General features: G+C 41.4%; 1 protein-coding gene across 2 annotated transcripts in view; it reads right to left on the bottom strand.

Annotated features, from left to right (window-relative positions):
* Positions 1-3,276: 3,276 nt before the first annotated feature.
* The window catches only part of HIBADH (3-hydroxyisobutyrate dehydrogenase), a 96,017-nt gene continuing 73,657 nt past the window's right edge, over positions 3,277-25,636 (bottom strand). Inside the window, exons 5-8 of one of the 2 annotated variants that reach the window (XM_079785952.1) lie at positions 17,313-17,446; positions 15,405-15,481; positions 7,374-7,530; positions 3,277-4,220 (exon numbers count right to left, since the gene is read on the bottom strand). In XM_079785952.1, the coding sequence (XP_079642078.1) occupies positions 4,062-4,220; positions 7,374-7,530; positions 15,405-15,481; positions 17,313-17,446 (527 nt within the window). In that variant the 3' untranslated portion in view covers positions 3,277-4,061. The other variant, XM_079785953.1, reaches the window with a different exon arrangement.

Genomic DNA, 25,636 nt, shown 5'->3' with positions numbered 1-25,636 from the left:
GCCCCTCTGCATCCCATGGTGTCTGGCATTTATCTGAGCCTCTCCCCAAAACTACCAGCCATTCTTTTAACCACCCTGTCGCCCTCTCCCATGCCTTGGACCAAATACAACAATAAAGCTTTTTGCAGCAAAAAAATGAAATAAAAGTGTACAATTCACTGGGTTTCAATACATTCACAAAGTTGTGAAGCCATTATCACTATCAAATTCCAGGACATTTTAATCACCCCCAAAAAGGAAACTCCATACCTATCAGCTCCCACTCCCACTTCCCTCTACCCCTCTGCTCTCTGGACACCAATCATGACTTTGTCTCTATGGCTTGCCTATTCCACACAGAATCACACAGTACGTGGCCTTTTGGGTCTGGCTTCTTTCATGTAGTGTGTTTTCAAGGTTCATCCCCGTTGAGCATGGTCAGTGCTTCATTCCTTTCATGGCCGGTCTTCCACTGTGTGGATACACCGGTCTGTTTATGTCATGGTCAGTTGAGGGACATCTGGATTGATTCCACTCTTTGGCCATTATGAATAACCCTGCGCTGAACAGTCACGCTCAAGTTTCTGTGCAGACATTTCATTTTCCCCGAGTATACAGCTAGGAGCAGAATTGCTGGATCGTGGGGTAACTATGTTTACCCTTTCGAGGAACTGCCATACAACTTTTCAGAGTGGCGGCACTGTTTATAGTCCCCGGCAGCAGCATTGTACGAGGGCTTTAACTTCTCCACGTGCTCAACAACACTTGGGATTGTCCTCCACTCATATTTTTTGTTCCAAGTTTCCAAGCAAGCATTTAATATTAGGCTACACTGTTTATGACTACTTCAATGATGAAAAAAAAACCTAATGGTCAGAGGAGGGTGACAAACAGGTCATGCTTAGAGGTTCGTCAAGTCCTTTCCAACATTATTATTTATTATTCTATGTTGCAAAACGATGATTAATTTCAACGCTACTACTGGCAGTCTGACACATGACCTGTGCGTGCTGGTTTTAGTTTTCAGAGAATCCCCCACGCTTGCCCTCTTCCCCGCTCAACCATTCAAAGAAGTCAACTACTTAGCAAGTGTCCTCGCTCGTTTGTGCACCATTATCTTTCCCTCTTATGTAATCATTCCACTTCCATCAGCACAACCCATATCTCTCATCTTAAAAACCAAGAAAACTTCCCTTGACCCCATATTCCCTGCCAGTTATCTATCCCACTGGTCTGTTCCTTTTACAGAACTCCTTGAGAGTTGTCTCTCCTCATCACTTCCAATTTCCCTCCTCCCACCTTCAATCCCGTTCCCAACACTCCATCAAAATACTTGTCAGGGTCACCAATGGCTTTTATTTTGCCAAATCCAAATGATTCATTCTCAGCCCTTCGATTACTCAGTTTATCAGGAGCTTTTGATACAAAGAATCATTCCCTCCTTAAAACACCATCTTCATTTGGCTTCAGGGACGCCACTCCCATTTTTCCCTGCCTGACTGGTCACTCCTTCTCAGGGCCTCATCTTCTCAACCACTAAAAGTCATAGAGCAACACAGGGCTTGTGCTTGGACCTCTGCTTTTCCCTACTTAGATGGCTCTGAGGCACCTAAAATAAACTCCTGATTTTTTCCCCCAGAGTAAATGAAAACTCCTTTCTTTTATCTTCTCTACCAACCCTGAGGGGTTATCCTGGATTCCTGCCTTTCTCTCATCTGTTGGTGGCTTTTTTTCACACACACACACACACACACACACACACACACACACACACACATATATATATTTCAGAGAGGAAGGGAGAGGGAGAGATAGAAACATCAATGATGAGAGAGAATCATCATCGACCAGCTGCCTCCTACATGCCCCACACTGGGGATCAAGCCTGCAACCCGGGCATGTGTCCTGACCGGGAATCAAACCGTGACCTCCTGGTTCATGGGTCAGTGCTCAACCACTGAGCCATGCTGGCTGGGCCATTCGTGGCTCTTTTATGTTCAGAATCTGACTTCTTCCTGCCTCCTCCATCATGAACATTCTGGTCCCGGCCGCCACCATTTCTTAACTGGATTATGACGATCGCCTCCTAACTGGGCTCCTTGCTTCCACCTTGCCCCCACAATCCATTCTCCATCCAGCAGCCACGCAACCCCTTTAAAAAGTAAGTCAGAGCACATCAACTCTGCACAAGACCCTCCCTGGCTGGCTGTGACAGGGTGTTTACAAAATGGCGTGATGCCCCTCCCCGTGCCCACACCTCCCCAGTCCCTTCCCATGCGAACTCTGGGCTTGGCTGGGAGACCTGGGGTGGTACAGCCACAAGGTGAGCAGGGGCTTGAAAAGTGCTGTGTTGTTGCTGGGAGCACCACCACGTGAACAAACTCGGGGAAGCCCTAGCGAGTGAGGCCGGACTAGACCCTCCAATTCCAGAGGAGGTGGCCCAGTCCAGTAGAGGAACACAGCCAACCTAGAGAACCTTGAAAAAGAATAAACGTTAGTTATTTGAAGCCAGTAAATTGGAGGTGGCAGTGTATCAGCGTCTGCACCCCCATCTCCTGACACTTCACTTACAGCCGCCTGGCTATTCCTCATAGCTGGTGTTATCCTGCCTCGGGCCTTTGCACTTTCTGTTCCCTGCACTTACAATGATCTTTCCTCACATCCTGCATGTATGCTCCCTCACTTTCTTCTCTGCTCAAATGTCACCTTATCAAAGAACATCTCCTTTACCACCCTAATGAAGTACCCTGGTAATCCCATCCATCCTCATCCCCCCGCCCCCCCGGATTAGTCCTTATTATCACCTGACATATGCATTAAACATTTATTTCTTGTCTGTCCCAACACCTCACACACGTGAGAGACCAGAATTTATGGTTTACAAGGGCAGGATTTTGTAGTTATGTTCATCACCATTGCTCCAGCACTTGCTATAGTGCCTAGAATTTTTTATCATCCGGAAAATGATGGAAGTTGTCCTTCTGCCAAATCTGGTGTCTAGAGTTATCACCTGGGACATTTCTAGGAGCAGAGGTGGGGAAAGTGGCAACTGTGCTCCATATTGTTATGTATTACATTTGATGCGGCTGGTTTTCTATAGCACCCACAACCTAGAAACCATTCAAACAAATGTGACTAAGGGTTCAGGTAGAGCAGCAGGTGCTGGCTTGCCACTGGCCAATTCCCCTCCCTTTTTCCCCATCCTTTCCCCATTCCTCTGTTAGACCAGTTTTTCAGACCATTTGATTGTTCACTGAATGGCTGGGAAGACACAAAAACTCCAAGAAAGAATTATCAGCATAGAAATTTATTCAATTTCAAAATAATATGGTTCTATTTAGAATACTATAATAATTATCTAAAGCAAATATCATCATTGGCTCTCAAACAGGTCTAAAGATGTCATTCTTTTGAAGTCAAAAATATGTAGTGAGAACGTACAAGGAAGGAAAAATATAAAAACAAGTTTGCTGAGTATTGGGAATTGTTAGAAGAGGGACACACTAAGATACTATAACAGAGTCCAAATTATAAAACATACAGCAAGGAGTTCTCCTGCTTTATCAATTCCCCAGAAAATAACTCAGTAACCTCAGCAATGCAAGAACACCACCACCTGGTAAACAGGACAAGCTTGCTGAGGGACACAGGTAGTAACTCACTGTATTCCCCTGTTCTCTAACTCCTTCCACGCACTGAGTTCTTTTTTTCCTTTAAGATCAATTTTGTCCTGTTGGAGAATATTTTGTTTTGTTTGTAAAGTGGTATAAATAATATCCTGATTGAAGTAATCAATGATTTAGCTGAATATGCTCAAGGATCAAACTTTTGAAAAAGGTCAATCAGCTAGTTAACAGAGACCATTGGGGACTTGCAGAAAAAAAAATTCAGATAATGTATGTTTGCTAAATAGATAACAATAAGCAGTAAAAAAATGGGTGAAAAACCCATTTAACTGTGACCTAGACAACCCGAAGCAGACAGGTGACCTTTGATTAAACTCGTTTACTTGTGGAGTGAGCGGTGGGGAGGCTCCGAGACAGAGTTTGGTTTCCAAGAGTGTCCAGGGCCAAAGTGCCAGCTCAGAAGGTCTCCTCCTCTCGCAGGAACTGGAACACGGACGAGAAGTCCTTCTTCGAATAGCCCTTTGCACACATCATCCTGTAGATCTGATGGGCCTGGCTGCCCAGGAGGATTGGGCTCTTTGTGTTGGTGGCGGAGTCCTGTGCTAATCCCAGATCCTAAACCAAACAAGGGCAGGAGGGACACGCTGAGACTGGGAGGAAGGCTCATTTTGAACTGTGGCTCCCCAAGGCTTTGGTTTCAAAGAAGAAAAAATGAAGTCTGAGAACAAAAGATACTTATAAGCACTATGGTAAATTATATGTATATATACATTTTATAAGTGCTTTCGCTTATAAACTGCTGCAAAATTGCTCCAGCCAGAAATTTTGTCCCCTCTTCTCCCCCGCCACCCCACTCCTCAGCCTTCCACTAGACCTATCTGTTTTACTTTGACTTTGCACAAGGGTGAGATCACACAGGCAAATGCTTTTTCAGGATCTGCAGAAGCCTGTATGCCTAAGCCAAACCCCATTGTGGAATTATTGGATATCCATTCAATCTCTTATTCAACCAATATTTAGCAGCCACTATGTGCTGGGCAGTGTTCTAAGTGCTGGTGATACCCAGTCACGGGGGGGAGGAAGGGAGTTCTGATAGAGGAAATGTTTAGGGAAGACCTCCCTGAGGCAAGACACTGGACCTAAGACCTGGATGTTAGGGAGGTAGTGAGTGCTCTGGAGAGCTGGGGGAAGAGTTTCAGGCATTTGGAACAGCAAGGTCAAGGTCCTGTGGTGGGACATGGTGTGCATAGTAAAGAAATAACATGAAGCCAATGAGGCTGAATTAGAGCAAGCCAAGGGGACGGGAGGGCATGGGGCTGGACGGCAGAGGTGGAGCACGGAAGCTTTAATGTTTGCACTTGAAGTACAATGGACAACCATCTTCACAACGGCCCTTCAGCATCTCACAGGCCTCATCCTGCACTCTGAAAGTTTCAGAACACATATGGCTGTTAGAAAACAGACAAAGTTCACATTATAAATCTTCTATAGTTAAACTGTAGCTAATGGATATCGACTACCATAAAAATGGAATCTTGTCCAAATTTGAAATATCTGGAGTACATGGCAGACAAGACAGGTGTGGATAATTGAAACAATATTCCCCTTATTTCATTTACTTGTGATTTTATTAGAGCTGCAAACAAGTGGCAAAACCAACTTGACTTTCTCCTTACCATTACCACGCTCACTTCCCCCACCAAGGGCAAGTCAACGAGCAACGAGAGGGGAAAGGCAAGAAGCAAGATGAGAACTAGTTCTACTCTTTGCTGAACATACTTGATAACGGAGCAATCACTGTACCATCCACTCAAGAGAGGAAATGATTCAAAGAAAAAAGCAAATGTTAAAGAATGAATTAAACCTCTAGCTTCTTATATATGTATGATGTCACAGGTACAAGCATTATTTTGTGTTTATTTGCAGAATTTTCACATGTAAAGAGGTAGATCTGGAAAATCTACTTAACCTTAAATTCTTATAGCTTCGACTAAAAAGCAAGTTGAATTATCACTCACACACTTAACAAGCGTGGGAGTGCTCATGCGCTGACAGGCAGGCCAGCCTCTTGTCAATACCACTGAGCAGCACACTGGTAAGATGTTCTTATTTTTAAATGACTGAGAAAAATCTACATAGGAAGATGGCACTTAATTTTTAACTTAGTAATAAAACTAGAATATAAGAACTCAGCAAAAATAACATATTGAGAAGACAACACTATTGAGGGAAAAAAAATTCTAATGAGAGTCTTTCAAAGGAGCAAGTAAATTATTATCCCAAATAAGAGTTCATGAAACCAAAAGAGGGAAATGCAAATGCTTTGGTGGCTGCTCCCTTAGAGCACGAACATTCTTAAAAGGAAGAGGTGGCCTTTCAGTCCCATAATCCTAAGTGTTAGAAAAAGAAGGCGGCCTTTGAAGCTTCCTATATAGAATTTAAAACAAATGAATATCCCACTTCACTCATCAAATAAAATATTTACAAACTCATGAGCTCAGTGGGTGATTCAGGAAAAATATAAAACAATTGCTAAAGGCTTCAATAAATTAATGGAAGACCAACATATGTTTTACAAGGAAACAGATATATTGGGGGAGTACCAAGAGTCATCATGATTTTCCATAAGCTGCTTCTTAGTGCCCATCAGAAACCAGTTTCTAGGCTCTGGAGTTCAGAAGGAAGATCTAGTTTTTGTATTGACTATGTCCTGAGTAAATACATACAATGTGTTAGAATTTTGAGTTAAGACCTAGAAATAAATGTACAAGCCTCTACTTCAATGACCTGCTAGCATCATATTCCCTAGCACAAGATTTAATGGCAGTGAAGTAAAACATCTCTTAGTACGTAAAGCCCCGATCTGCCCAACAAGCTGCTACGGCTTTAATCATTGTAGCATTGAGGGGGATTTCTTTAATCTCTATCAATTTATCTGCACAAATCTAACTGGCTGTGGAGTGTTTTTGCTAACAGCTCTCTGAGGTAATGAAAGATTTTTAAAAGTTCCTCTCTAAGTGCTCTCATTCTAAGCAAAATTAAGAAGTACTCTTCCTTATAAAGAAAATGACAACTGCATTTCATAGAAGAAACGAGAATAAGACAGTAGTATCCATGTTTCATACTGTGCTGCCTTATGCTAGTAGTTGAAAAAGCTATCTTTTATTATCAAGAAAGTCATTTTAAAGGAAAGACCTTTAAAATAAAAGTGGCAGATTCCTCCTGGGCAGGGACACTGGAGAAAATGACTCCAGAAAAGGTGTCCAGCTGAGTAGAGGACAGCTCCGGAGAAGAGTTCCCGAACAGAGCCAGCCCTGCAGAAGAATGGGGGCTGCCCAAATCCATCCCCTTTCATTAGAAGCCTCCTCTCGCCTACACTTGACCTGTTAGCTGCTGCCTCTGTTGAAGCCCTTAGCAGAATTTTAGGAACCAAATAAGCTAACAGGTCACAAGCCACTTCATACAGATACAGAAAGGAAACTGGGCATAAGTGTGACTCTTTCATTCTTCCATGTGCCCTGACAAACCCCCCTGCAGAGCTGATGAAACAGGGTGCCCTAGGGGGCTACCTTCTGTTTCCAGCGACTGCCCCATAGCATAACAGTAAGAGCCCGTGCTGAGGATGTGCAAACCTAAATACAGGGAGGGAGGGAGGGAGGGAGGGAGGGAGGGAGGGAGGGAGGGAGGGAGGGAGGGAGGGAGGGAGGGAGGGAGAATTAGACCATTACACATTTCCCCTCTCTTGGAAAGCCTCTGCGTTTACCATACCTTAGCCATGAGTGTTGTTCCGAATCCACCCTGATAGTTATTAGCCGAGGGAACTCCATCCATCACCCCAGGTACAGGATTGTAAGTGTCACTTGACCAACACCGTCCTGAGCTCATATTTAGGATTTTAGCCAATAGTTTTGGGTCAAGCCCTAACCTGTCAAAGGTCAAAGAAAAGAAGTGTTAAGTGTCAAAATGTACAAGTCATGTGTGACTTATTCACCTATGAGGATGCTCCGTCTTCTCTCTCCATTTATTTTATGTCTTCAAAAATCAAAGCAGATGGGTGCGAGTGAAGAATTCAATCTTAAGAGCTAGTGATCAAACCATTCTGAGCCAGACATTCTGCAAAGAGAGAAAACCTTCCGCACTATTCTACTTCCAAGAAATAACACAGTCGCAGAGAAGTGTTGTTGGTTTATCACACGTGGGTTTTCTATGGAAAAAGAAATGTCTTTCTCTTTTGGACATTATGCATTTACGTTTCACATAAGAACCTTAAACGAATATGATCATCTAAGTTTTACATTCTTTATTCACAAATGATATATTTCAGAAAGAAATATTGACAGAGAAACTATGCATCATGGGAATCTGTGTGCATTTTCATGTCTGTTTATTCTTTTAGCTTTTCTGAGAATACATGCAAGAGCTGAGCGATGGGCAGTAAGTGAGCTTAAGAGAAGTTATCATTATCAAAGAAGACCTTTCTTCCTGCAAACTTTTCCTTGTTTATTAAATCTTCTTCAGACAATCTTGCTTATGAAGCAAGTCTGCACCGAGCTGTGACATATGCTATCTATTCGGAGACATGCATTATAGTTCTGGGTCAACTGCTGATAAGGTTACTGATCCTGATAAAACAAAGCTTGCCCAAGCGGAAACATCATTTGTTCTATCACTGGCTGATGGCATAAACGACTGTTCAATGTGGACCCAGAAAAAAAAAAAAAAAGAATCAAATGCTGTATTACTTTGATCCTAAGTCTCTTAGTGCAGTTTGGGAAGCACAGTTTTGCTAAGTATCACTAAATCAAGTTTCAAATAAAACCTGCTGCTTTTTCTTAAAACCAATCTCTTCAATAATAATAATAATAATAATAATAATAATAATAATAATAAAGAAGACTGGAAAGAGACACATATAAATGTTAAACAAGCTGCACATTTTGGCATGTTTAAGTTCTTACTTATTTAGTGTGTTCAAAATATATGTCTGCTTACTTCCAAAGCTGAATATCATGACCAGTAAACATTTGCCAGTGTTAGTACAGGGGGCTTGGGCTAATAGCCAAGATGTATATGGACTTGTCATGTAATAAAACTGTTATGTATTATTACATGACATACCATCTATATGAATTCATATAGTGGGTCCTGTTATAATGAGAGGTTTTTCCTAAGGATTATAAAAGATATAAAAGACCAAATCGAAATTGGCTATCACACGTTCTGTCCAACTGTAGACTGCTGGGAAGAAACACAACAGTTTCATTCATTCTTTTATGAAGATCAAAGTTTGTTACATGTATAGTTTGCTACCAATACTTTCTTTCCCCTTTCAAATAAAATTAGGCTCTCAATACGCTGCTGCAGCAGGTGCCTTTGGAAAAGAAGAAGCCAATGTGCTTAGGGAAGAACTGTGAAAAGTAAACTCACAAATTAACAAGTTAATTTGCTGCAAATGCCGATATGTTCTCTAGGCACAACGTCTAATGTGTTCCATGAGCAGGAATATTTTAAAGACCCCACAACATCGCTTTTCCCTTCCCTTTGGAATATAATTTAGGGGGTTCCTAATTTAGATTCTTTTAAATGGTTTATCACATTTAAAGCAGCAGAGTTGCTCCCCTCTTTATAACTCACCAGGTTATATGTAACAGTACCTCCCACAGCTTGTACTGCTAAAGAAATTCATGCCTTGTCTGTAAGCCTCACCAAAATGGTGAGCAACGCTTATTATCCTTTGTAAACCCCTAAGTTTCATTTTTCTTGAACGTTCAAGGAAAAACACTGGCACTCATTTATGGAGTCCTTTTTGTGAACACATTACTGTTTAGGAGCACCCTGAGGGGCACGCAAAAACGAGGCGGCCGTTGTTGCGTGCTCACTTCTCCATCAGCTGCCTCCCACCATGCTGATTCCCTTTAGGAGATGGCGACTCCCTCTCCGCTTTTCCTCCAACCACCCCCCCCAACCCCCCGCCCAGCATTAAAAAGAGCAAGTTAGAAGCGTTTTGCATTTCATCTTTCTGGAGGTTTTTTCACTGGCACATCTATAACTGACAGTTAAAATTAGACATGATATTAAAATCAGCTGCTGGAGTCCTCTGTCTTCCACTGAAACCAGCTCGAATACACAGTAATTGTCATTCAGAGAGTCTATCCTAGAACGTCATGCTTCACTGGAGAAGACTGAGTTTCCATCTGAAATCAACAAATTAATCCAAGACAGGTATCTGAAAGGGCAAGTTTAATAGGAAGCAGCTACTGGGCTCTCAACCATGATAAAATGTTATTGCTGTTTCCCTGTAAATTGGCTGGGAACATATGATACTTTCTGCATAAGAGCCCCACTGCTGTTCAGGAGATATACAGCTCAAGCCGTCAAAAGGATGACAGTCTGTCAGTCCCCATAATAACTTGCCACTGGATGTGGTTCGTGAGTGCACGCGTGCATGCATGTGGCGTTGCAGTTGCTGGAATATTCTCTGATATAAACAGAATGAATTCATTGCTCTGACCGCATATATAATGCAACTCATATAAACGTCACTGTGTCAAATCTACTCACCTTTACAACACAAGAATTTTAAATGAACTATTGATAGAAGTAAAAATGCATAAATTGTAAAAAAAAAAAAAATTAGAGAATCCAAATGTTTACCTTCACTGTAACCAAAGCTTTTAAGGGCCAAATAAGTTTGTTCACTTTATAGTCTCTGTATCTATCTATACTGTCTGGTTTTATGTAAGAACAAAGCCAATGATTTCACTAAAGTGAACAGCTCTAGAAGTGAAACATCTAAGACCATGTCAATCTTAGTCAATCATTCTGTGACTCATCTAATGCTCACACAGATCTTCCATGCGCAGGTGCTGTACCTGGAGCCAAGGAGACCAGAGTAAAGGAGCTAAGTCCTGTGACTGTCCTCCAGGAGTGGGCCAGTTAAGACACACACCCAGATACCTTTGACCTGAGGCAGGAGAAGTATCTGCCTGCCTGCCTCCCTCCCTCTCTCCCTTCCTTCCTCCCTCCCTCTTCCTTCTCCTCATCCCCTTGACAAATCTTCATTGAGTATCTACTATGTGTTAAGTATGTTCTTAAGATATGGCAGTGAGCAGACAAAGCCATTCCCCTTCATGAAGCTTGTATTCTAGTTGGGAAGACACAATAAACAAACAAACATATATAACACACACACACACACACACACACACTATATAATAAAAGGGCAATATGCAAATCGACCGAACGGTGGAACAACCGGTCGCTATGATGTGCACTGACCACCAGGGGGCAGACGCTCAACACAGGAGCTGCCCCCTGGTGGTCAGTGTGCTCCCACAGGGGGAGCTCCGTTCAGCCAGAAGCCAGGCCCACAGCTGGCAAGCGCAGCGGTGGTGGCAGGAGCCTCTCCCGCCTCCAGAGCAGCGCTAAGGATGTCCGACTGCCGGCTAAGCCCTGCTCCCCTAAGCCATCAGTTGGACATCCCCCGAGGGCTCCTGGATTGTGAGAGGGTGCAAGCCTGGCTGAGGGGGACCCCCCCCCACCAAGTGCATGAATTTCATGCACCAGGCCTCTAGTATACATATATATGTCTTATGTATATAAAATGCCATCTAGTAAGAATTGTTATGAAGAAAAGGCATTCAAGTACATTCAATTCAAATACTAACCACTACCCCCATCACATCAATCACCATCATGTACTGAACAGTTATTATGTGCCAGAATCTGTTTTTAAAGATTTATATGGATTAACTCATTTACTCTTCACTACAACCCTATGTAAAGATACTATTATTTTTGTCATTTTATAGATAAGAAAAGCTTAAGTCGATGGCAGAGCAGGGATGCAGACATCAGCAGACACCCAAACTCTCATCATCCTCTGAGTCTCACTGGGCCACGTGGGTAGTGAAGTTGATAGCCAACCAGCCAATCTCATGGCATTTTATCAGCTTACTAGAGGCCCAGTGCATGATTGAATCCTGCACGTGTAGGGTCCCCTACACGCTTTCGCTTTTCGCGGTGGAGCTGGGTGCCTGTCCGCTGGTGCACCAGGTCTTTCAGAAGCCTCCGGCTCGGCGGAGGCTTCTGAAAGGCCTGGTGCCGGAGCAGACAGGCACCCAGCTCCCCCACTTTTGATGGTCCGCGGCCGCTGAGGGGGGCTGCCGCGGACACCTGGCTACCCTGCCGTTGAGAGGCGCAGCTGGGTGTCCGCGGCAGGCCCCCTCAGCGGCCGCGGATCTGGCCGTTGAGAGGCGCAGGGGACGGGAGTCCCACCCCCTGCGCCTCTCAACAGCAGGGTAGTCCCCCTCAGTGGCAGCAGATCCGTGCCTCTCAAAGGCCGGATAGGCCACCCCGAGTCCCGCCCCCCAGCCTCCTGCTGCCCAATCGTGGGCGTAGCGGAGTGATGGTAATTTACATGTTACTCTATTATTAGATAGGATTAGGAAATTGGGTCAAACTTTTACTCCAAACCTTTTGTCATTTGCTAAATCTACTACGGTATATACTTAAGGCTTCAGTCATCACAAAAACAACAACACAAAACAGACAACATCTTCTAAGGGCAGGAGTCCAGAAACTAAAATTATTCTTCTGGGAAAGTTTTCAACTTGAACAGCCTTCCAGAAATTCACTGTTAAGCTTTTGGCGGAAGAAGACAATATGGTTGTTGCTTGAGGGGCCTGTGCCCTGGCTGGTAATGCAAACAACTTCTACCACCACTACTAAAAGTAATAATAAAAATTCCCAGTGGAGCACATATAAAAACAACACAACTCAACTATCAACGCTGTTGCTATGTGGTACACAGGGACAAAAGCTCTCTAATGCAAGCAGGGCACTGCGAGGGCCATAAAACTGCATCCCAACCAGAACCCAATCAGAAGGGAGAAAGGTCCAGTAAAAAAGAACCCCAAAATACATTTGTATACCAATACTTTTTATAGATTACTTTTTTATAGCATTTTAAACTTTCACTAACATCCATAAAGACTCACTGTAAAAGATCATAGAGTCAATAAGAGTTTTTAACTGTAAGATTTTATTCTTCCTTTTTTTTCTTTAAAGGAAACAGTGTTCAGGAAAAACACTGACTTATGAGAACAAAATTAATCAGAAATGATCACTTCACAGGAATAGGTGGCTCAATTTGTAAATGTTGACATTAATGCTCTAAAAATGTTCACTTTGGAGTGAACAGAATATAAATGTGGCTGAACCACTTTGATGCTGTACTACTTTGTGGGAATTTACTACTTGGGAATTTATGCTCACTGATGCCAATTTTCTCTTTCACCTTGCAAAGCTCAATAAATTGTGGCTGCTCTCTATACTCTATTAGAGAACAATCCTGTCATTTTAAACCATGTCTGTAAACCATAAAGAAAAGACAACAGCAGAAGCAATCATTTTTAGGACTTTCAAATCACTGAGAATCTTTGTAAGATAAATTGGTAAAATCCTAATGCTATGAAAATAAGCAATTCATTAATACAATCTGAAGCACCAGAAACATAGCTCATTGTAACAGTTAGGTGAAACTAACGAGTTCTTTGTGTTCAAACATGTAGGTATGTGTGTGTATATATACAAACACACACACACATATATATGTATATACACACACACACATATATATATATACACACACACACACACACAAATATAAATATATCAGGAACAGTAATGTCTATAGAGTTTTGGAAAAAAATTAAATATTTAAAAGTTCATATTTCTAAGTATTATTTTTGACATTGTGGATCAAGGCCAATGATAAGGGAAATTTTATTTATTGCTTCTGCTTTTAATATTTCTATTTGGAATTTTATCACTTTTCATTTTTTATTTGATAAACCACTAGTAGCTAGTATACACACTTCATTGCATGCATTTCATTCGTTTGATTTTCATACTCTTATTTTATTTTATTTTATTTTTTTTTGAGAGAGAGAGAGAGAGAGAGAGAGAGAGAGAGAGAGAGAGAGAGAGAGAAGAGACATCAATTGGTCGCCTCCTGTACATGCCCCAACCAGGGATCAAACCTGCAACCTGGCGTACCGGAAGATGATCCAATAAACTGAGCCACACTGGCCAGAGCCATACTATTCTTTATTAGCTGGTATTTGGAGTTGGACTTCCACAAGCACTTACCATACAGAAACTTCATTTGAGAACAGCAAATGATCATCTAACAAAAGTTTTGCTGGGAAAAGTATTTGAGAAATGCCAGAGGCTACATCACTATGCCTAAGGAACATCCTGACTCAGTAATGCTCAAGGTAAGAAGCAGAATGTTAAATGACAGGCACAGATAAAGAGGAAAATTTCAGTATAGTATAACCTAGGTTCATCCAGGCTTTTACTTTATACTGTGTTTTCATTTATATCCGGAAAAAATGAAGATAAAATTCTAGAGATGCACATGCATACTAATGCTCTAATCTTACTATCAACACCAATTAATTTTGTATGCAATTTTGGTGCCAGAAATTTATATTTTCTTCCTCCATGAAATTAGTCTAGACATGTAAACAACTTACTAGTAACTAGTTTTTCAATTATGGTAAGTGACCCATAGCCTAAAACCGACTACAATACAGAAATAACAATGAATAACTTCCTATACACACTACCAGTTTTATTAAAGCTTTGTACAGATATGCTAAGTTTACCATCTTACAGACACTCAATTTTAAAATGTAAATGGTACAGGATATTGATAAACCAATTAGCGCTGATGCAAAGCAAATTCCTCTTTTATCTCAATTACAACATGACAACTTAATAGGTCAAGATAGTTTAACATCTGAGACAAGGGCAATTCAATAAAACAACAGCATCTTGATATGGTAATTAAGAGGAAATGTGAATCCATTACTATGTTTTAAAAAATATCTCAAGTACTTAGGCTCTTTATATTGCTTTTATCAAAAGCTGTGATACGAAGCACCACTCTGATCTGTTATATGTTTGGTATGTAGTTTTGGGAAGTGTGAAAAAAACATCCGAATAAAGCATACTGCTCTTCAAGCATTTTCTAAAGTAAGAAATATATATTTATTAAATTCATTAAATAAAAACATTTAAAAAATTAATTAAGTGATTAATCAAATGTAGCATTCCTAACCTCCAAAAAATTACAGGCTCAAATTAAGACATTAACCTTAAGCATTCTAAGGGATGATCATCATCGTAGGAAAAACAGAATTCCTTAATCACTTTAAGCAAAGTATGAATGTCATTTTATTTTAATGGAAAGATATACCCTTAATGTAAAGTGACAAAACCAATGACAAGTTAAAATGAAAGATGTATGCCATCCAGTTGATCCAGGGAATAAGCAACTACAAGCCCTTATAGATAGGTTTTGGGGACTATATTTAAAATAGATACATAAAACCAGTCATGGGGTAGCATAACACTTGAATTCACTACACATTAATGCCGTGTTTTATATAAATTTATCCCACACTGCCAAAGCATGTTTAAATTTTATAGTAAAAGTGTTTCTTGCATTTCAACATAACAGGAGAAATGGAGCTCCCACATAAAAAGGATAATGTGACTTCGAATACACAGCACAATGCAGTTTATGGCTATGGCAAAGAATATTCATGCTCTCCAGGGTCCTATTGGTTGTCAAATAAGCAAAGTCTATTAAAGTTCAATAATGAAGTACTTTCAAAGTGTTCCTGGATCAACTCATTTATCTCATGAACATTTTTTTCAACATCAGAAAAATCAAAGAGGAAAGCTCATAAAAATTGTTAGCACGTGAAAATGCACTATTCAACAAACCTGATCCCAAGATTCATAGCTTCAGCGGTTCCAATCATACTAATAGCTAACAGCATGTTGTTGCAGATCTTTGCAGCCTGGAAAGAAATGGAGTACATAGTAAATACCTTTATGTTCAAGTTATAACTCACAGGAAGTTTTTCTTCACCCAATTCCACATACTTCTTTCTAACAGTAAGAACATTCAACAGTGGCTTCTCTCCACTGGGAAAGGAACATGGTGCTGCGTGCTTCCCTCTGAGCCTAACACGCTGTCCCAGAGCAGGAGCTGGGGGCCGTGGTATCTCTCCCACTAGGTAAGAACCCACAGAGCTCCTCCTGTGGGTTCAGCAAGAGAGGGAATACTGATCCATGTGGCATGCCTGCTCTTAGAAGGATGGGGCTTACATCCTAATTAGGGGAATGGGAATGACACTGAATGAGAAGGCAATGAACAAACCAACGAAAACAAGTGGTAAATTGTATGGTAGAGGCTATAAGATAAGAGACAATAGCTGTTCAAAGAAATAAGATCACTGAGGTAGGAGCAAAGGGGAAGTGGAACCTGAAACCACTTCTCAGAAGGCCAGGCAGGATTTAATCATGCAAGAGAGAGAAAGGAGGAGAGCCAGGGGAAAGGTAAATATGTAAGAGCATGGGATGTTCTTGAGAACAGGAAGAAAACTGACTCATGTGCCTAAGTTTTAAAGAATGGTGAGAAATTTTATGGCTAAGACTAGGGAAGAGCTATGAAGGCTAAGGAAGGGTGGAGGGTTAAAATTCATTTGACACGATAAGAAATAGCGGTCTATTCAAAGTTTCAGAACGGGGAAGGACTATAATGATACAAGCATCTTGATGGAGTTGGTTTCGCTTCCAGTGTTGGGCCGAGTGGTGAACCTGGGATGCCATTAGGCTTCAAGCAATAAAGGAGGTGTGAGACAATGCGAGAAAGATTGCATGAGGAGATATCTGGTCTGGAATGGACAAGACGGTCAACAATGAGAGCCGCTGAAGCAAAAATCAACAGAACTTGGAGACTGACTAGACAAGGGCATGGAGACAACTGACATATCTAAGGTAATACCACAGTCTTGAGTAAAAGCATGAGGGGACCTGTGACCAGGACGGAACATTAAGAGGAGGGAGTGTGAGTGTGTGTGTCTTGGATGAGAGGGAGATGAGCAGCTTAATTTCAGAGTTCTGAATTTTCATTCACCTCTGTCTGACTAGAAAGTTGATATAACATATTTCTAAATGAAAACGATTTGGTTTTCAAGAAACAGATTAAAATGCATAGATTATATCCACCTGACTATACTGCAAATAGAGTTATAGCATGTAATTAGAAAATTAGAAGGAGGATAACAACAACTCAGATAACATGAGCACTACAAACAGAAACAGCTTTAAAGGATGATTTCGGGGGTCACTGGGATGATATGTCAAAATCTGAAGGATGGAACTTGATAGCTTTTTTTTATAAAAAAAAAAAAAAAGTTGACTGCCCTAACCGGTTTGGCCCAGTGGATAGAGCATCGACCTGCGGACTGAAAGGTCCCAGGTTCAATTCCAGTCAAGGGCATGTACCTTGGTTGTGGGCACATGCCCAGTGGGGAGTATGCAGGAGGCAGCTGAATCCATGTTTCTCTCTCATCAATGTTTCTAACTCTCTATCTCTCTCCCTCTCCCTTCCTCTCTGTAAAAAAGCAATAATAATAATAAAAAAGTTGACTAATGTCTGTTTAATTCCAACATGAATGAAGAAAAATTAATTTATTTCAAATTAATTTAAGAATACTTGGGCCAACAAAACATACACAGATTGAACAGGGTAAGTAGGAATAACAACATGGTCAGGAATGAGAAATGAACATTAGCCAACTTTACACCACAAGCCAGGGCCATTAATATGAATTAATATGTTACCTGTCCAGTCCCAACAGCACCACAGTACACCACGTTGGAGCCCATGCAGCTCAGCAACTCCTTGGCAGCAGCAAATTCCTCCTCGACTCCTCCCACCATGAACGTGAGGTTCCCAGACCGAGCAGCTCCGACACCTGAATGGTTTGGGTAAAGGGAGAGTAAAATGAGAGACAATCCCCAAACCAACTAAAAACATCTTGCTTCCAAATTATATTTGTCAGGTATGTGCAAGACACTCTAAATTTCTCCTGGAATATTTTAATAATCAAATATCATGTAGGTTAATCACAAGCCAAAAGAGACAGATTTAGTCAAACCCTCAATTCATCTTAAATATTTAGGTACAATCATGGCAGGACAGACATAGGAATTTGAAATGTGAATTTTATCATTCCCGTGCATCTCTTATGCCTCTAAGTAACCCACTCAGCAGTAACAGAAAGTGTATGAAAGAGGTCATCTGTGCCCCAACCAGCATGGGAGCAGCCAGGGGAGTTTACTGCCCCAGTCTGAATTGGGGTCTGTGGCTCACACGCTTGCTCTCCACACATTATCTACAGATGAGATCCACGAAGAGCGACCGGCTTTCTCCCATAAACAAAGTAGGCATTTCAGTGAGAAAATAGTTGCTTATTTAGAGTGATTACAATGATGTGCACTTTCCAATATTATTTGATTTTCCTTTTACCTCCTGCTATCTACCTCTTGGGCAATTCATTCCTAGTGATATGAGCAGGAAGAACAAATAAACTAACACTGGTTTGGCCAGTCCTTAGCATCTTTTTATAAGCATCTGATGCATGTTCATTAATTGAAAATGAGTGAAGAAACAACTTCTACTTTAGCACAGAAAATATGCCCTAGATTTACCTAAAAGGGTGGGAAAAGGGGGTGGCAGGGGAGGGAGCTTTATTTATCCACATTTGTATTAACTGTAAAATAAAACCAAGGATATTATTACTGTTTTTGGTATTAGAGAAATCTTAATTCAAAGTTTTCAAGTTAGGTTTTGTTGTTCAAATCCAGGAAAGTATTAGAAGAGCTATATTAGTACAATTTTTGCCTTTACAACTTATTTTATAGTACAGCTAGGAATAAAGAAACCCTAATTGTCTGCACTATGTATCAAATCTGGCCATTAGAATGGACAGCTGCAAGTAATAGCCTACTTTTGAATTTAATTTATTCAATGAAATACACAGTTTTTATACATAAAAAGCCCAAGTGAGGAGAGCCCTATTTCATTCAAATTGTGAATATTTTGCAATTGCCAAGTCAAGTAGCCTTTCTATTTTATAGGTCATGCTATTTTTAACTAATTATTAAAAGCAAAAGAAGTCAGCATTATGTTAGCCAAACAATTTTGGAAGAGGGGGTAGCCACATGTGGTGAAGGCCTGAGAGGCTCATACATACAGTTAAATTACATTATTTCAATATATTTTCAGACACACTTCGGAGCTGATTATGTACAAAACCCCAATTATAAAAAATGCTTTTAATTAGCCAATCTGTGTCATTTGACCATTCTGATAACACTGACGTTTAAGTGACTATCATTTTTTTAGTTTTTAATTTATTTCACCAAGATGGTAGATCGTTAATGTTTTACAATTATTCTTCTCAATTTCTATAGCCATTTTTATTTAAACCACATAACCACCCTTACTTCTAATCCTGTTGATCTGACTTAGAGAAATTAGGCAGACAATTTAAGTCAAAGCTTACAAACAAATCCAGCACTATCCATCATAGGTCACTAGCTTTGTATCCAGATTACAGACTGCTAAATAGCTTCAGAGAGTCATTTATTAAAGGAAAAATTAATGCTGACAATGGTTCTCAGCTGGTTAATCTTTTGACAGGTGTACTTTCTCACTTGTTCAAACACATATTTCAAAAAGAAGAAATCAGTTACTTACACAAGAGAAGACCACGAAAGCAAGACTAATTCATCTTTTAATTCAGAGGTCTGTGGTATTTCTACTCTTTCTTGTTCTCAGTGTGGTGGTATAATTATTTCTGACTATCATAGCCTACATTCCAATGTACATTCTAAAGTTTTGGCATTCTTTGAGACTGAATACTATCTTTCCATACATATTCGTCTAACCATACAATATTATCAAACCTAGTCTCACTGCAAAGGCAAAATTAAGACCTAAATTATCCTAAAATGAATGTAGGATATTATTTTCTGAGCTCCTAACTGCCCTCCCCTGCCGGCCTAATCTCGCTCCTAACTGCTCTCCCCTGCCGGCCTGATCTTGCCCCAAACTGCTCTCCCGTGCTGGCCTGTTCGCCCCAAACTGCCTCTGCCTGCCTGATCGCCCCTAACTGCCCTCCCTGCTGGCCTGGTTGCCCCCAATTGCCCTCCCCTGCTGGCCTGGTCGCCCCCAACTGCCCTCCCCTGCAGGCCTGATCTCGCCCCCTACTGCCCTCCCCTGCCGGCCTGGTCACCCCCAACTGCCCTCCCCTGCTGGCCTGATCGCACCCCCAACTACCCTCCCCCTGCCGGCCTGATCTCACCCCCAACTGCCCTCCCCTGCCAGCCTGATCGCCCCTAACTGCCTCTGCCTTGGCCCCCACCACCATGGCTTTGTCCAGAAGGAAGTCGGATGTCTGGAAGATGGCCGGTCGACCTGGTCTAATTAGCATGTTACCCTTTTAGTAGTATAGATAGATTATATAGGATAGGATTGCTTAACCCTACCAGACCTGAGGCCCTGAACCTAACTGTCCCCTATACCTGGGCTCCTGAGCATTAAAGAGAAAAAGTCAACATGATATAGAAAAATGTTAGTTACATGCAAACAAGTGGTTAGAATAAGATGGAACTTGGAGACATTGTAGAAAATAGGTCTACCTTTCATCTAGCGCCAATATTCCACCTCAGAGGCTGAATCAACCAAAGTATTGATCACCTGTTGGACTGTGATAAGCCTAGACCTACTTTGCTTTCCTGTTGAAGTGCTTGGTTCATCAGCCACTCATTTCATTGTGAATTTTCAGAATTTTTTCACATCAAACCACACAAAGTCAATTCAAACACATGGGGGCAGACATTTGCAATGGCTAACCATGAGGTTTGACCACGATTGGTTGGTTATTTTTAGTTTATGACACATTTTTTTCACGTACTAGGCAAAGTACCGAAAATTAGGTACAGCGGTATAGCGGCAGATTCGGAAATTACCGAAAATTCGGTCTGGTAGGGTTAAATGGGGGCGGGGAGGAGATGCTCTTGGCAGACAAAAACACATAATCCCTATATCTGGACTGATAGCCAGCCATATGCACTATACTGCCAAACTGATCATTAAAAAATTGAATCACTACCTTACACCTTACACCAAACAGCTGTTGCCCTTAAAACCCCTCCTCAGCCCCCACCTTAGGTTTTGCCTTCGCAGCAGTTCGCCCAGAGTAGGTTCTGATTGGTCAGTTTCTATGCCAGTCAGCATCTCCGGGCCTATCTCCGGGCCTATCTCCGGGCCTAATCATAGAGGCGGGGCTGATCAGCAGCTGCCCCAGGCTGCTGGCGAGCGTGCTGAACTGCTGACCTCTGGTAGAGAGAGAGAGGCTTGGCTGCTGGCGAGGCCGGGAGAGAGAAGCAGAGTCTGATCACCCTGCTTCTCTCTCTGGGCCTCGGCATCAGCCTCACCTCTCCCTCTCTCTCTCCGAGAGGTCATCAGTTCAGCCCACTCGCCTGCTGCGCGCGCAGCCTGGCATTCAGTCGAGCCTTTGGTCGTTTTGGATGTTACGACCCTGGCTCTTTATATATATAGATAGATAGATAATTTTACAACTTCAGTTGGTGAGGTGGGAGTTTAATCTTTACCTATATAATATTGCCTAGAGTCCTTTCAAATTTGGTATCTAACCCATTGTCTTCTCTGGGATAATTTTAGCCTTTCTGACTTAATCTTAGCTAGCTGGAGCTGAACCTATGAACAGTGGAAGCAGGAAGCCCATGGCCAGTGATGTTCCGATGACAGTGAAGAACTCCTGAGACATCTTTCAGTGGCAGCACAGTGTATGGGAAAGTGACAAGAATGCTGCCCTTGTTTGTTTCATTCACTCAACAAAATTAACCTACTAAGAATCAAGCCTTTTGAGTCTTAAGAAGCAGTAACTCTCTTTTATCTCTTTACATAGTTTCTAATTTTTTAATTTTTATTTTTCTTGTCAATGAATTCTAACCACTTCCCTGGTTTCCTCCTCTACCCCCTGCAATAAAAACTATGATGCTACACATACTGAAAACACTCTACAGAGGCTGGGATGTGCAATGATTCTTCATGCATCTATGACTCGCCTGGGCTGTTCCTTCATATGAAATTTCCTTCCCTTCCCTTCCCTCTTTGCCTGGCTAATTCCTGCTTATCTTTCAAGACAACTCATGTTAACTCTGAGAAGCCGTGCATGACGATGACTCCCTTTCTCTATTCTTGTAACATTTCTAGTGATAGCTCCAATAATAAATCTTTTTTCTGGGGTGCCTCATTAAGATCCTTCTAGGCATGAGCTGTTTGATTCTTAGCACCCAGCACACAGCATCTCTCTGATAAACAGTCATTGTCTTTTTAGAAGATAGGCAGTGAAGAAATCAATGATTAATAAAAATGACCAAGAATACTAATTAAGACTAAGTAAGACAATGTTTTCTAGCTTATCATAAAAGCTCAACTTTCATTTATGGTTGCATAAATGCACACAAGCATAAGTACACATATATAAAGACGTTATCATGAAGACGTAAAATGAAGACCATCTGATCTGAGTTAACAGACCTGGAGTGAAGGTCACACTGCTTGGACAAGTTATAATACCTTTCAATCTAAATTCCTCTACCTGAACATGGTGATAAAAACATTTGCCACACTTACTTTGAAGCTCAAATGAAAGAATGCATCGCAAAGATATTTTACACAGTTATCATACAAATGTTATGAAAAATTGAACAGAGCAAGTACATCTACTTGGCTTGAACATGTTGAAAACTCTGGCCTAACAGTAGCAAAGAATTGGAAGTTGGAATTCAGTCTTACTGAGAAGCAGAACCTAAAGTTTTGACAGAAAAACTATTCTGCAAGAGTTGCTAACTTAGGATAACCAGTAGAACTCAAAATAGGGCATCACTTTCAATTCTATGGCTACTGGAAAGAGGCCTTCAAATCCAAAGAGGGAAGAGATAGGAATCTAAAACGTACATCAAATGATGTGCTGACACATGCCAGCGTGGAAATGAGGATGCCCACTCCCCCAGCCAGTGTGGAAAGGAGGACCACCATGCCTCTACCCAGTCCAGAGTCAAGGACACCCACCCTCAGCTCAGTCCCCCCCAGTATTGCTCTGGGGCTCCCCCACCATCCACAGCCGCAGCAGCACCAGCAGTGGTGGTGGGACCCCAGCCTCCCCCTCTGGCCACAGGCAGATGGTAGTTAGGAGGATCTTCAGTTTTTTTCTTAAGATTCATGTCTTGGAGGCTGTCTACTAACAGGCAGCATCTCAAAAGGACAAGAGTCAAGCCAATATACTTTTTAAAAATTGTGGATGGCTAGAGGCTGGACACAAACAGCTGCAGGTGAGAGCGGTGCCAGACATACACGCCATGTGTGAGAGGACTTGGTCCAGTGACTGTGGAGGTGTGCAAACTGCCGAGTTCTCTGCATGGGATTTGCATCAGGAGGGTATCTGGCATCTCCATGGCCTTCAGAAGTGTCTTATCCAAAATGCCTGCTGAGCTGGGAGGACGGCCTGGAGTGCCCTAGTGGTCAAGAGGAGAGGCTGCCCTTGACGAGGGTCCACCCCTCGGACCCACCTGAATGAAACTTTAGAGACTAGACTATTTTTCCTGGGGCCTTTCTCTCTCCCCTGCTCTCCTTTGCTCCCATGTTTGTGGGAGTTCTTATTAAAAATATTAGTTCTCGCAAATTTTGTAATACTAGTAAACTTGAAACTCCAGAAAAAAATTAGGTATGTCTTTAATACTGTAAAAATCTTGCCACCAAAACACTCTCCTTGATATATAGCAAAACGTAGTAAATCACTTAATTTACTCAAAAGAACTTAAATGTTTTAACCAGTCTGCCATCAAAAGAGATCAAGAAGGGGACCAATGGGACCTGGGCTGCAATGTGAGCCGTCTTTAAAATGCAATTGTTCTAATCATTTTCTACAGATGCAGCCTCACAAGGGGCTGCTGTCACAGGGACCATTTACGACTTGTTATGGTGTCTCTATTGTTTACCAGCGACATTCGCTGAAAAAGGCGACAGCTGGGACAGAAAGCTGCTACTCAACGAACAATATAATCCCGTGAAAGTAATCAACAAATTTAAGGGTGTTAATTAACTTTACACTTTATCATGTTCAATTAGTTGTCCTTTCTAGAAAAGATTGCCGTGCACAATCAGTTTAGAGCGTGCCATGTTTGATTTGTAAGTGATCACTGTTTCTGTTTCAGAGTCCATGTCAGATGTTCTCTTGGGTTTTGGTGACACAGATGAATGGCTCTGCACATGTTAGGGGGTGATCTGGTTTAACATAAGCCAGCATAACATAACCCCTTGTTAACACTATCTCTGGTATTATCCAAGCTGGAAATGGAATAGCAAAAACTCAGTACTATTCTGGAGTCAGATAAACAAAGTTTAGTTTGTTATCCTGAAATAAACAAAGACACAAATACATGGAGAATTAAGCAATTTTTCATCATTATTTTTCAAAATAGGACTTGTCTTTCAGGGGCATGTTTGGGATCATTTCCTCCCAGCAAGATCTCAAAGCTCTGCTACATTATGCAGAGAGCACCACCGTATCCCTCAGACTTTGCATAATGCACAGCCTTCTCCATGGCAGGTGAACAAATGCTAGGGATGTACTGTTAAGTACTGGCTGGTGTTAAATTCTAGAATGTGACTTTTAAATCCAGAAGCTGTATTGTATAAGAGTGGAAAACCTGCAGGGAAGTATATTAATCTATGAATGCAATGCGCCTTTTTGCTTACTTTTAGTGCACCTGTTCCTACTTGCTAATAAGACAAGGAAAAAACTCATGAAGGAGTGACACTATATTCAGTATTGCATTTTAATGAAAGTCACTACAGTTCCTCTGAATTGATAGAGCTTTGCATCAAAATATTTCCTAAGTCACTGATGAGGTAAACAAAATCCAAAACTAAGGTTTGGCAGGAAATGTCTATCTTTAAGAAAACAAAAGCAAAGGATATGCATCTATCTCTTAAAACACACACACACACACACACACACACACACACACACACACCCCTAAATACATAGGATTTTGAAACACCTTCACAAAGCTAAACCTTGCTCTTCTAGACTAGCTGTGTCCTGCACAATACAAATTAAACACATATAAATAAGCTACAGCAGGTTAGCTAGTGATGGCAGACACAAGGACAAAGCTGAACTTCTTCAAAATAGAAAAGTTGTTAACGCTGAAAGCTAATAATGTCCTAAGTTAAATATTAAAGAAGGAAATTATAGGCTATATCTGAAACAGCTGAAACCACAATACACCACAGCAGAAAACATCCGTTTTCTGCAGAAGATCTGCAGGGAGAAGGGAAGCGGTCGATAGATCCTTAAATTGGAAGCAATAGCCGTTCTTCTATCCCAAGTTGGCAGCTGCTACATTTGCAGACCTGGTTCATTATTTACCCATAATGACCATCAAGCTGCAGTCAAAGTCAGATCACAACAACTGTCAGCAGCTCTTTTAATTAGCCTTGTTTGAATTCAGATAAATATCACAATAGACCTGCTTATGCTGAAAGAGCAACAGAATGTTCCGCCTGGCGCTGGGCTGGCTTGAGCAGGATCAGCGCAGTACGGAGGCCATCAGACAGAAATGCAGAGTGGGGTTTTGGAAAGGTGGGTGAGGTAAATCAGAGAATGAATTGGTTTGCTTTTCATTTATTTTGAAAATCACTAGAAAATGAATTCTCTGACATTCACCCCAATTCTAGATGGTGGATAACACTGGATCGCAATGAAGCACGAGGCTCCTGAAAGCTAAGTATCTGCAGTCCAAGGGAAAAGTTAATTTAACGCCTGTGGAGAATGTGATTTTCAAAACTCCCACCTTGTAGATAATGTATCTTCCAGCTTTAAAAATCATTCTTAATAGCCAAATAAGAAATCTTGCATTCAATAGCTTACAACCTAAATGTCCTTCTATTTTACTTTCTTTAGCAGTTGCATAATTTTCTACCTTTTTCTATGACAGGAATCAGATACGTTCCTATACATTTTCTATCCATTCCTTGCCTTCAGCATTAACAATCACAAAGTAAA

This window comes from Cnephaeus nilssonii (assembly GCF_951640355.1).
Source record: "Cnephaeus nilssonii genome assembly, chromosome: 12".
In the NCBI taxonomy this organism is placed as follows: Eukaryota; Metazoa; Chordata; class Mammalia; order Chiroptera; family Vespertilionidae; genus Cnephaeus; species Cnephaeus nilssonii.
Note: the sequence above shows the minus strand (reverse complement) of the source record. Positions and strands in the feature narration are given on the sequence as shown.